This window comes from Stenella coeruleoalba, assembly GCF_951394435.1.
Source record: "Stenella coeruleoalba genome assembly, chromosome: 13".
NCBI classification, from domain to species: Eukaryota; Metazoa; Chordata; class Mammalia; order Artiodactyla; family Delphinidae; genus Stenella; species Stenella coeruleoalba.
Genome location: NC_137159.1, coordinates 74558070 through 74571091, shown reverse-complemented (window position 1 = coordinate 74571091; position 13022 = coordinate 74558070). Strand labels below are relative to the sequence as shown.

The 13022-nt window shown below is 36.2% G+C and overlaps 1 protein-coding gene across 3 annotated transcripts in view; it reads right to left on the bottom strand.

Moving 5' to 3' along the window:
- Positions 1 to 12742, bottom strand: part of LDAH (lipid droplet associated hydrolase) — a 94743-nt gene extending 82001 nt beyond the window's left edge. For all 3 annotated transcript variants that reach the window (XM_079941668.1, XM_079941669.1, XM_079941670.1), the window contains exons 1-2: positions 12216 to 12742; positions 751 to 906 (exon numbers count right to left, since the gene is read on the bottom strand). In XM_079941668.1, coding sequence (XP_079797794.1) covers positions 751 to 904 — 154 coding nt within the window. In that variant the 5' untranslated portion in view covers positions 905 to 906; positions 12216 to 12742. The remainder of the gene's footprint in view (positions 1 to 750; positions 907 to 12215) is intronic.
- Between the last annotated feature and the right edge of the window lie 280 nt (positions 12743 to 13022).

The following is a 13022-nucleotide window of genomic DNA, read 5'->3' as shown; positions in this document are numbered from 1 at the left end:
GTTTTTTTCACTTCTGGAGAATAATTTTAGGATAAATTACCAATTGAAACATAGAAAACTAAGCAAATAAAAGGGACAACCATTAATCCAGGGAAAACAAACAAAAATGTACAAGAAAAGAAACCATAATACCCCATAGGCCTAGCTGTGTACATGAGATGATATAATATGATACATATTAACAGTTTCATTTTCAACCTTTAGGCTGATATATATATATATATATATATATATATATATATATACACACACACACATACTTTTCAAGCTCATATTTTTAAAAACTGCTTCGAATACCTACAATCAAGCATCTTCCCCTAACATTCTATTGATACTGATCCAGCATAAATCACAAATGACCCAGTTGACAAATCCCAGAATAAATAAATGTTCTACCATAATCTTATAATCATCTTGAAATGAGACAGTAAAAATTATTTTAAAAACTATCAAAAAATATTATTTGATAAAGTTCTAATTATTCTAAATACTGTTAAGAAATTTTAAAAAGCAGATTATAAAACTACTTATGGTATACATTGTGATTTAAAAAATGTATATAATATATATACTATTAATGCATAGATAACAAAGAAAACGTCCAGCCACTAAAGTATCAAGGGTGGTTGTTATCAATGGTTTGAGTGTATTTCCTTCTATAAGGATTTTTATATTTATCAAATTCTCTTAAAATCAGAAATAGTTACAAGTATCTGTGTACAGTCTTCTCATCCAGATTTTTAAACTTACCAGGAATAATGAAAATAAGCAGCTTAGGCCTGTTGGCAATTTGATCGCTAGTGAGGTCAGTCCAGGGCCCACACTTTAGAACCTGGGTTTCAATTCCACAACATAGAATGAATTCCTCGTGCACAGGAATTTCTTCCTTGATTTCTGAGTCCATTTCTAAATAAGGCGAGAAGAACAATATGAAGAGTCACTAAAATATAAAACTTTGAGCCAAAGACAATATTCGAGAATAAAAAAGACAAAATTCAATATACCTAGAAGGAAATGTCACAAAGAGATATGAGAGATATATGACTATTCAGCTATTCTAGATTACAGGATTGAAAAAAAAATTAAACCACAAGAGAAGAGAGAAAGAGGGGCATGTCTTTGGTGAAATTAAAGACTATAGAGGAGTGTGAATCAAAACAAAAATCCCACCACTCTCCTCTCCAGTCTAAATTGACAATATCCATGGCTAACTTCCACTTTCCCTCTGCTGGAATTCTTATATAGCTATATGCTCTACCAGTGAGAGAAGTCCCCCTACCTTCACCTGGTGAAAAAATACAGAGGCTATGGCTGCCCTTGTACTCTCTCAGATAGAACTGTAAAGAGGGACAGTGAACTCCTTGATGAGCTCTGAGTTTTCTCCTCTATTAATCCTCTCATCCCAAATTCTGTAAGTATATTTTTATACATTATTAAAGCATTATACCATTAAATTATGAAATGGATAGGTGGAAGAAAACAGAATATGAGATAACATCATGAACAATTTTCTGAATAATCAATATATGTGCAAAAATGCAGTCCCAAATTATTTATATTACCCCTCCTCCTCTGCCTTCCCTGTGTCTATCAATACGACCATGTCCCAAACTTTCACTGTTCTTTCTATCCTCCTCTTCAGCTATCTTCCTTTCATTCAGAGCCCTCTAGAGTCTAGATTATAAGTACCCCTAAAGCTTTTTCTCCTCTTTCCACTTTATGCCAAGCTTGTCCTCTGGTCTATCTTGTCCCTGCATTTCCTCAGGGTCTTCATGCTTTTCTGCTCCTATACCTTTGCTAATGGTTTTACTCTGCCACCGCTTCTGGAATGCTTTCCCCCTTGTGCAACTTATCAATTTATTGCCTCCAAATTCATCCTTCATTGCCTTCTCTGGAAAAATGGATCTGGGTCTTTTAAATATTTTTCCTCTGCCAACTGATATGATGTGTACCTTGAAGAGTGTGCTGAAAGAGAGACCCTGCAGGAAGAAGGATTTCTCCCCTGGTTTCAATGTACCCTCTCAGAAGATTTCTGGAGCACTTGTCCCCTCACCCCCGTGCTCAGGCTGTGAGGTCTCTCTAGAGCAGTGACTTCAAACCAGAGACAATTTTGCTCCCAGAAGACATATGGCAATAAATAAAAATAGTTTTCAATGTCACAACTTGGTATCAGGGGAGGTATTACTACCAGCATCTAGTGAGTAGAGGCCAGGGATGCGGCTAAGCATCCTACACTGCACAGGACAGCGCCCACAACAAAGAATCACTAGCCCAAAAGGTCAACAGTGCCAAGGCTGGAAAAATATCTGGAATGAAAACTTTTCACTTAAAAAGTGGGGACTCCTTTCAAAATTATATTAAAAATATACTGACTGACTAAATAAATAAAAGTATCATCTCACCTTTTCTTGTGGATTGATTTTTAGTTCACTTATAAATGTCACTGTAGCCCAATCTTTGAAACTATCACAAAATACAGTATATTTATAAAGGTCTTATGACATTTGTAAAGTGTTAGAAACAATATTAGATTTAACTGTTATACACAGTATTAAATTAGAGCACTGACAGAGAGAACACTGGCTAAATTTAAGATCTGCACCACAAGAGAATCCGAAGTTATTAACTGTATTCAACTCATAAATACTTAACTTCAAAGTAAATGACATCTTAGGAGTTTGATTAGCCACAAAGTTAATGAGAATGCAAGTAGATATGAAACTTAAACAGTCTATGAAAATTAGAAAACAAAAAAGCAACAACTCTAAAACACTTCAAGTAAAATACAGCTGAGAAACACTGTGTTAATGTATGTATTTGTAAAGCATCTTTCTATTTTACTTCACTCTTATGTTTCTGAATCTCACACAGCCAAATAAAAAAAGTAAAGAAAAGCTTTACTTTCTTCCTTACCTAAGAACCCAAGGTAATTCAATGCTGCCAACAGTAGGCAGGTTAAGACAGGACAATGTGTTCTAATATATATTATTAAAGGCTGATGGCCCCGCCTTTAGCTGCCACCTACAAGCAATTTTAATGATCAGTTGTGATAAGCAGCAAGACTTAGCCTGGATAAAAACCATGTGTACAGTGTAGATATAATCTGTACAACTTAGGCAATCCTTACTCAGCTAAGCATAGGTGTTCATCTGCTTATATTAATGGGTTTCTAACTTCTTTTAGAAAAGAATTTTTTTCCAATTAAATCTTATACAAACCTATACACAAAACTGAAAAGCAGCATTTGACCACTATAAATGAGTCCCTCACAAAGCTTTAGCATCCAAGTAATGTCTGCATTTTATTTTGGCTACTCAGAATTCTACTTTATCCATCATGTAAGAACTGCACATGATAAAAAAATTTTTTAAAGAACTCGTTGCAATGTCCAGGTAGTCTTCAATGAAACTACATTACATTTGAAAAAGAGATAGTAAGATACTTTTCTTTCAAAGTTAAAGCACAAACAAAATCTATAAATAACTTGTATTATTTATCATGTATATAAGGCAGATAAGAAGCTGCTGAAACTTCTTCAAATGACAAAAATTTTATATATATTATTATCAAGTATAAATTGTGACCCGTGTTATTGTCCCACAGTTACACAAAGCAGAGCGTACACTCTGCATGTACTGCACTTTGACTGGCAATTAATTAGTGGTATTCCTGGGCACAGTACTAAACCTACTTGTAAAGTATTTAGTGACTAGACAAGTGAGCATTAAATTTTTAAAGGCCCAGGGAAGAGATACAAAATTTGTAATTTTTATCAAAACACAATATAAGAAGTACAAATACATACAAAATTGGCAGCGGAAGCTTTATTCCAAGTTTTTTTTTTTTTTAATTAGGCTGGTAGCAAACTTTGACATGCTGGTGATCTCTGTAGTATATTAAATGTTTGGTATATAATAGAAGTGAGTCTAGGAGTTGTTTTAAATTAGAGAGGCTTTTTTAGTTTAAAAGGTACATTAGGGCTTCCCTGGTGGCGCAGTGGTTGAGAGTCCGCCTGCCAATGCAGGCGACACGGGTTCGTGCCCCGGTCTGGGAAGATCCCACATGCCGCGGAGCGGCTGGGCCCGTGAGCCATGGCCACTGAGCCTGCGCGTCCGGAGCCTGTGCTCCGCAACGGGAGAGGCCACAACAGTGAGAGGACCGCGTACCGCAAAAAAAAAAAAAAAAAAAAAAACATTAAAATTAAGTTTGATCCTGAAGTGGGTAGGAAGGTGGGTGAAATAGGTGAAGGGGATTAAGAGGTACAAACCTCCGGTTATATAATAAATAAGTCACAGGGATGTAATATGCAGCATAAGAAATATGGTCAATAATATTGTAACAACATTGTATGGGGACATAAGTAAAAAGAGAAATAGACAAATCCACAAGCATAGTGAAAGATTCTAACACACCTCTTAGAATGATAGAATGAGCACAGAAAAAAATCAACAAAAATATATAAATTTTGATTGACATAATTAATATTTATGTTAACATAATCAACATAACTGACATATATAGAACTCTACACCAAATAAGTGCAAAATGCATATCCTTTTCAAGTGTACATGGAACATTTACCAAAACTGACCACATACTTGGCCATACAGCAAGACTCAACAAATTTCAAAGAACTGAAATAATATAGAGGATGTTCTCTAACCACAGTGGAATTAAGCCAAAAATAAATAACAAAAATAATAAGAAAATCTGCCAATTTTTGGAAATTAAGCAATATACTTCTAAATAACTGATGAGGGAAAGAAGAAATCACAATGCAATTTAGAATAGAATAATGAAACAAATAATGAAATATGATATATCAAAATGTATAGGATACAGACAAAGGCATGAATGCAAGAAAATTTAAAGTCTTAAAATACTTTCTAAAATATTTTCTAAACTAGTAGGAAAAAAAGGCTGGAAATCAAGGATCTAACTATCTATCTTAGGGAGTTAGAAAAACTAAATGAATCCAAATAAATAAAATAGAAAAAGTAAAATAACAAAAAATAGAAATTAATGGGATAGGAAAAGAAAGTTTACATTTGAAAAGATTAACAAAGCCAAAAGTTTGCTCTTTGAAAAGACCTATAAATAAATAAACAAATCCCTGAGAAGACACATCAAGGAAAAGGGCACAAATAACCAATATAAGAAGTGAAGAGAAGATATCACTCCAGATTTTATGGACATTAAAAAGATAATAAAAGAATATTATGAGGAACTTTATGCCAATAAATTTGATGTGGGCAAATTCTGAAACAAACACAAAAAGGCTAGAAACATCTTTATAGTCCTATATCCAGCAGACATTGAATTCATAACTCCTAGTCCAGATGAGAGTCAACATTTAAGGAAGAAATAATACCAATCTTACAGAGTTGGCCAGAGAACAGAAAAAGAGTGCCCATTTATCAACTCATTTTATGAGGCCAGTAAACCCTTGGTATAATACCTGACAAGGGCATTATAAGAAAGGAAACATATGGGACAACCTCTCTCAGAAACATAGATGCAAAAACTCTATTCAAAATATTAGGAGACCAAATTCAGTGATACATAAAGGGTACACACGACAACCAAATTGTGTATAGATCAGAAATGCAAGGTTGTTTAAACATTCAAAATGTAATCAATGTAACACATTAGTAGAATAAAGGAGAAAGGTATATAATCATCTCAACCAACAGAAAATACACTTGATAAAATAAAATACAGTCACGAAAAACTCTTAAAAAAGAAGAAATAGAGGGATTATCTTTTACAGAATCTAAGAATCTATAAAAAACCTACAGCAAAAACAACAACAACAAAACCTACAGTAGATATTTTACTAAGGGTGAAATACTAAAGGTACCTCTGAGTTTGACATCAAGACAAGGAAGTCTGCTGTCAACACTTCTATTCTACAGTGTACTTGAGGTCTCTACCAATGTAATAAGACACAGAAGAGAAATAAATATATATAGATTGGATAGGAAGAAAGATAGCTGTCATTAGTCACAAACACCAAGATTATATACATTATATGGGTGTTCTAGTTATGCCTGCTGCATTATTCCAAAACTTGGTGGCTTAAAACAACCATTTTATTATACTCATGGATTCTGTGGGTCAGGAATTAAGAAAGGGCATAGCAAGAATAGCCTATCTCTAATCTGTAATATCTGGGGCCTTAGTTGAGGAGACTTTTTACTGTGGGCGGCGGGGGGGATTGCACCATTATGTTTATTAGAAGTTGGATTTCAATGTGTGCTCTAGACAGATTACAGAATAAATACCCACAACTTGAGAAAAGGAAGTCCACAATTCATACAAAGTGCTCACTACAGAAAGTTGCTGTGTCAAAATCCAGGCAAGGACCACACTCAGGGCAGCCCCTCCTCTCCCACTGCTCTCAACGAGGGCTGTACTATGGTTTTTAATTTTATTATTTCTTTTATTTATCTTTATTATTATTTGCTTCTCCTGTGGTCACTGGTGGGTGTGATATGTTCACTGGGGGCAAGAGTCTTCTGGAAGTGAGAGTCCTCTGGAAGTGAGAGTCCTCTGGAAGTATCTTTATTCACAAGTCTGATGACTGATGCTGCTTTCAGATAGGTTGCTGGCCAGGAATATCTATACATGTCCACTCTGTATGGTCTCTCCACATGGACTATTTTGGGCTTGTTCAGAGCATGAGAACTGGGTTCCAAGACCAATTGTCTCAAGAGGAACAGACTGAAACTGCATCACCTTTTAAGACCTAGTCTCAGAAATCACACAGCATTACTTGCATGTTAGCCACAAGCTCACCTATATGCAAGGGGAGCAAAATGGACCTCTCTAAATAAGGGAAGTATCATATCATATGAATAGTATGTGGTATGGGAGTTATTGTTGTGGCCAACTTTGGAAAACACAATCTGTCAAAATAGGTTAAACAAAGATTTTAGTTCTGCAGACGCTTTCAAATTATATTACTAAGAAGATTGTGAAAGACAGAGAAAACACAAGATTTCACTAGAGTTTGGAAGCTATCAAAATAACCTAAGCAAGAAATAAGGGCAAGAGTGGGAAAGGAGTGAATGAGAGACTGAAGTCTTGGTAATAATTCTGTAAGGGAATCCAGGGAAGGGAAAGTGACAAAGATGACTTGGATTCTGATGCTAAAGATGAGGGGAATGGAAACACTACAATCCTATCATCAGTAAGCGGTACCATTACTTTTAATTCTTGTAGTCTTTGGGTATAAAATATCTCACTCTTTAATTTGTATTGCTCTGACTTCTAGTATACTTGAATATCGTTTCATGTTTGCTGGCCTTCTGGACTTCCTTTTCTGTGAATTGTCTATTCATATCCTTTGCCTGACTTCCAAGTGGGTTATCATTTTCTTATTGGTTTGTGAGACAACTTCGTATATTGCTGATACTAACCCTTTTCTGGACTCCTATATTTAACATATAGCTTCCTAGATGTTTATTGTAATTTTTATTATTCTAGTTTTTACATTTTAACTTTTAAGCCATCTATGTAAGAATTCAATTTTCTTTTTCTTACAATAGAGAGCTACTTGTGCTAATCCTATTTAATTTTTAAAAACCATCTTTTCCCCACCTTTTCATATATTAAATTTTCATACTGGGAAATACGTTCTTAATCACAGTGCTATAATGTCAATGAATCTGGCAATTGGGTCCATGATTAATTTTTAATTATTTGGTAAGGGTAGAAATCGAACCAATAAAACCAAGAATCAACATTACCTAAATCTCAAGTATGGCCAGTGAAAGTTACCTGTTGTACTTAAAATTGTCAGTGTTATTCAAGGGAAAAAGGGGGAAAGGAGGGAGCTTTCTGAATCTGGAACTATATCACAAAACTCCTTTAAAAGTTTTAGTAAGCAAATGTAAATTTTTCATTTCATTTTTGCTTCTTGGTTTCTTTTTTCTAGAATTCCAAAATTCCCACTCCACCTGCTAGTGGGATACTACAATTTGCCATTTACCAGGGCCTAAATTTCCTTCTTCATTTCCTTCCCCATTTCCCTTTTATTAGGTTTCTGATAAGAAATTAACTGAAACAAGGAGAGAAAAATTACATGTGTTCACTTTTCTTCTGCTAATTAAAGCAATAATTCTGCTGAGAAGATTAAAATCTTGAGTAAGATGATTAGTTTATATGCACAAATAATCCACAGCTATCATTAATTTTGCTCAGAAATTACAGGGATATTCAAAGTAATTATCCTTAAACAATAAAATACTTTATAAAAGTAAGAACCAAATGTAATTATAGAATTGAAAAATATAATACATTTCTAAAAACTTGGTGGATGGGTTCACTAGTAGAGTTAAATTGACAGAACAGGATCAGTGAACTTGTAGACACATCAATAGAATTTACTAAATCTAAACAAGACAAAAACAGACTTTTAAAAAAATGAGCAGGATCTCAGGGACTGGTAGGAAAATAACAAATGGCCCAACGTTTGTATAACCAGATTCCCAGGGAAATAGAAGAAAGAGTATGGGGCTGAAAATGTTATAAAAAACCTCTTTAATTTGGCAAAACACATAAAACCTACAGATTCAAGAAGCTGAGTTAACCCCAAATAGGATAAAACCAAAGAAATACAATACAAAGCATATCATAGTCAAACTTCAGAAAACTAAAAACAAAGAAAAAAATCTAAAAAGCAGCCAGAGAGAAATGACATATTACCTACAGGCAAACAATAATTTGACTGTCAGCAGATGTCTCATCAGAAACCAAGGAGGCTAGGAAGAAGTGGCAAACGTTTTTCAAGTGCGGAAGGAAAGTAACTCTCAACCCCAAATTCCTTACCAGAAAAAACTATCCTTACTGTCCATCAAGAATGAAGGAGAAATAAAGATATTCTCAAATGAAGAAAAACTAAAGGAATTTGTCACTAACGTATCTACCTCTCAAGTAAGATCTCTTAAAGGAAGTTCTCCAAACAGAAAGGAATAAGTGAATAAGGTTTAACTTCAGATAAAAAAGAACAATGGACTAGGTAAAAGCAGTGGTAAATATAATGGATTATGTTTCTCGTCATTAGCTTCTTCAATAATATTTCATGGTTGAAGCAAAAGTTTAATGTGGTATTCAGTGTATGTAGAGGAAATCTGATAATTATATTTAAAAAATGAAAAGGGTAAAAAGATGTAAATGTAAGTGAGTTTTCTACACTTCACTTAAGGCAGTAAAATGTCAATACAAAAGTAGGCTGTGTGATGTTATGTATATATACTGTCATACCTAGGGCAACCATGAAAAAAAGAAGTATACTAAGAGCTATACTCAAGAATGTAAATAAGTCAAATAAAATTCTAAAAAGCATTTAAGTAACCTACAAGGAGGCAAGAAAAGAGAAACAGAAAAATGATAACAGAGGAAACCAACAACAACAATAAATAATAAAATGCCTGAATTAAGCCTTAACATATCAATGATTATTTTAAATACAAATTGTCTAATTATACTGGTTAAAAGGCAGAGACTGGTAGAATGGATTTAAAAAGAAACATGACCTAACTATATGTTGCCTAAAAGAAACTCACTTCAAACATAATGACATTGGTAGGTTGCAAATAAAAGAATGGGAAAAGATATATCACGCTAATATTATTATTTTACAAAAGCAACAATGGCTATGCAACTATCAGATAAAGTAGACTTTAAAGCAAAGAAAATTACTGAACAAGGACATTTCATAATGATAAGATTAATCCACCAAGAAGACATCCTAAATATATATGCACTGAACAACAGACATTCAAAATACAAAAATCAAATACCAATAGAGCTAAATGGAGAAACAGAAAATTCCACAATTATAGTTGGAAAGTTTTAGCAATGGAAACATCTACTAGACAGACAATCAATAATATATGGAAGAGCCTAACAATACCATCAACCAACAGGATATAATTGACATGCAATTGACATCCAACAACAGCAGAATACACATTCAAGTGCCCATGGAACATTCACCAAGATACACCTCATCATGAGCCATAAAACAAACATAAATTTAAAAGAATTAAAATCATACAGCTTATGTTTCTGACCATTATGGAATAAAACTAGAAATCAGTAACAGAAAAGACAACAAGTAACTCTCCAAATACTTGGAAACCAAAGAGCACACTTCTAAATAATCCATGGGTCAAACAGGAAGTTGCAAAGGAAATTTTAAGAATACATAGAACTCAATGAAAATGAAAAGACAATACACCAAAATTTGTGAGATGCAACAAAAGCAATGCTGAGAGGGAAATTTATAGCACTATATGCTAGCATTAGAAACAATAAAAGGTCTCAAATTAATAATCAAGAAACTAGAAAAAAGAATAGCAGATTAAACCTAAAGCAAGCAGAAGAAAATGATGGAGGAAAAATCAATAAAATTGAAAACAGAAAAATTAAAGTGCTAGTTCTTTGAGAAAGATCAATAAAATCAATAAACCACCACTGAAAAAGAGAGAAGATGCAAATCACTAACATCGGGAATGAAACAGGGGTTATCACTAAAGACCCTACAGAATACTATTGCCCTGATACCAAAACTGGACAAAGACAGTACAAAAAAAGAAAACTACACGGGAATTTCCTGGCAGTCCAGTGGTTAGGACTTGGCACTTTCACTGCCTGTGCCTGGTTCAATCCCTGGTCGGGGAACTAAGATCTCACAAGCCATGCGGTGTGGCCAAAAAACAAACAAAGAAACAAACCAAATAAACCCCCAAAACACAACTACACACCAATACCTCTCATATCTATACCTTAACAAAATATTAACAAATAGAATCTAGCAATGTATAAGAAGAATTATGTGGGATCTATTCCATGTATACTCAACATTCAAAAATCAATCAGTGTAGTCCACCATATCAAGATGCTAAAGAAAAAACATATGATCACATGAATTAACTAAATGCACACCCTATGACACAATAATTGTACTATTGGGCATTTTTCCTAGAGAAATGAAAACATATTCACAGAAAAACCTTCAAGCAAAGATTCACAGCAGTTCTATTTGTAACAGCCCATAATGGATACTACGCAAATGTCCTTCAACAAGCGAATGGTAAAACCAACTGTGGTACAACCATACCATAGAATACTACTCAGCGATAAAAAGGAACAAACTATTGACACACTCAACAACTTGGATGCATCTTAAAGGAATTATGCAACCTGTCTCGTGTAGAAAAATAAAAAAAAACCAAGGGTGACAGTTTACAGTAAGGCCTATGTGTGGATGAAAAGCAGCATGAGCACTAGGTGTCTGCTGCAAAAAACTTCAAGAGAGCTGTGAAAGTCAGTGTACGGGTCATTCTTTAAGAGTTGATGTTTACTAAGTGCTTATTACACATAAAGCACTGTTCCAAGTGTTGTATGAATTATCTCAGTTAATAAAATAATCTTATCAAGTGGCTACTAATGTACCCCATTTTATACATGAGAAAAAATGAGACAAACTATTTCTGAAAAATACCATGATGCATGGCACTCAGTAGAGGCAACAAGGCCCGCAATTGTTTCCCCAAAATGCTGCACTCCAAATTCAAGGGAGCAAGCGCCGTTTTGACCTTGGCGCCACGGAGAAATATTACAGCAGCTAGAGTGAAACTCAAATAACTGGCTAGGGGAGTGTAAAGTTCAGAAATTGGTGCAAGAGTCAGTTCTCAAGGATACCTGGTGTAACAAATTTGGGAGAGGCGTGGGGGAGGAAGTTGATCCTGATGAGAAACTCGATTCCAAATCAAAAGAGCCCGTTAATGGACAAGGTTGGAAACAGACCCAGGGAGGGAAGAGAGTGACTTGCCCAGGGCTACAGGCTTGGTTGGTACAAGAACTCAGACCTTTGGAGTCCCCGGCCCAGACTCTAGTCACTTTTAGTCATTTCTGCCCTGCCAGTCGCCCAACGTCCTGGACCTTACCCCCCAGAGGAGCCGCCATAAGACTCTCCACAGGCGGGCTACAGTTAGCAGAACAAATGGTACGTTCCCGCTGGGCAAGCAGCCAAAGGGGCTCCCGGCCAAAGTGGCCCCGAACCCCCGAGCGGTCGCAGCCGTTAGGCTAAGGACAGCACGGGCTCTGCGAGGAGCCACAGAGATGAAGGGTTCCAGCTCCCGCGTGCCTGCCCAGCCGTCCTTTCTCCTACAAAGTCACCCCGAGCGTGGGAGGCAGGTCCTCACCTGTCAGCCTAGAAAGCAGCTGGCTCTACCGTGGCCGTCTTGGTTAGGCGTCACCGGGACGGGAAGTCCCGCCTCCCTCTGACGTCACAGCGCCGCGCCGCGCCGCGCGCCGCTCGCCGCTCCCGGGAACTGGTTCCTTTACCAGACGTGGTGTGTTGGGGTTTGGGAGGTTCTTCACCCTGGGTTAGGCCCTGTGGCCCAGATCCAACGAGACCGCTGGGAAGCTGTCGCTACGCTGAAACTTTCTCTTCCCTTTCATATGAATTTCATCCGCCTTTTATTTTAGTCATCCTTGATACACTTCAGCTTCCCTTTCTCCAGTTCTCCCCCATGCCCATGTTTCCCTTCATACGTTACTGGTTGCATCTCTTCCCTTCCTTTCCCCACATTCACAGGCAAGTTGGTTCTCAGTTGCCCTGTTTATTAGCATTAATATGCCCAGCCTCTGCTACTCGGCCCTTTAGCAAAATGCTGAAAATGCCGATTCCAGAGGTATTTCGAGCTTACCACATCCGAACTCCATGAAGACAAAGGTCATATTCATCTTGCGAACTGTTGGCATCTTCAGCACCTGGCACGTAATAGGTGAGCGGCATATATCTGTTCAAAAATGCAATAGAGAAAACAAAGTAGTTTTATAGCCAGGGGTCGAAGCGGACTAGTAAACCGGCAAATCAGTAATCTCCCCCACACATAGAGGAGAAGACTTGATGCTTTTTCATTCAACATGTCAGTGATAGGCACCACCTTCCAACCAGTTGTTGGAAGTTGACTGGTACCTCTTATAGGCACCACCTTCCAACCAGT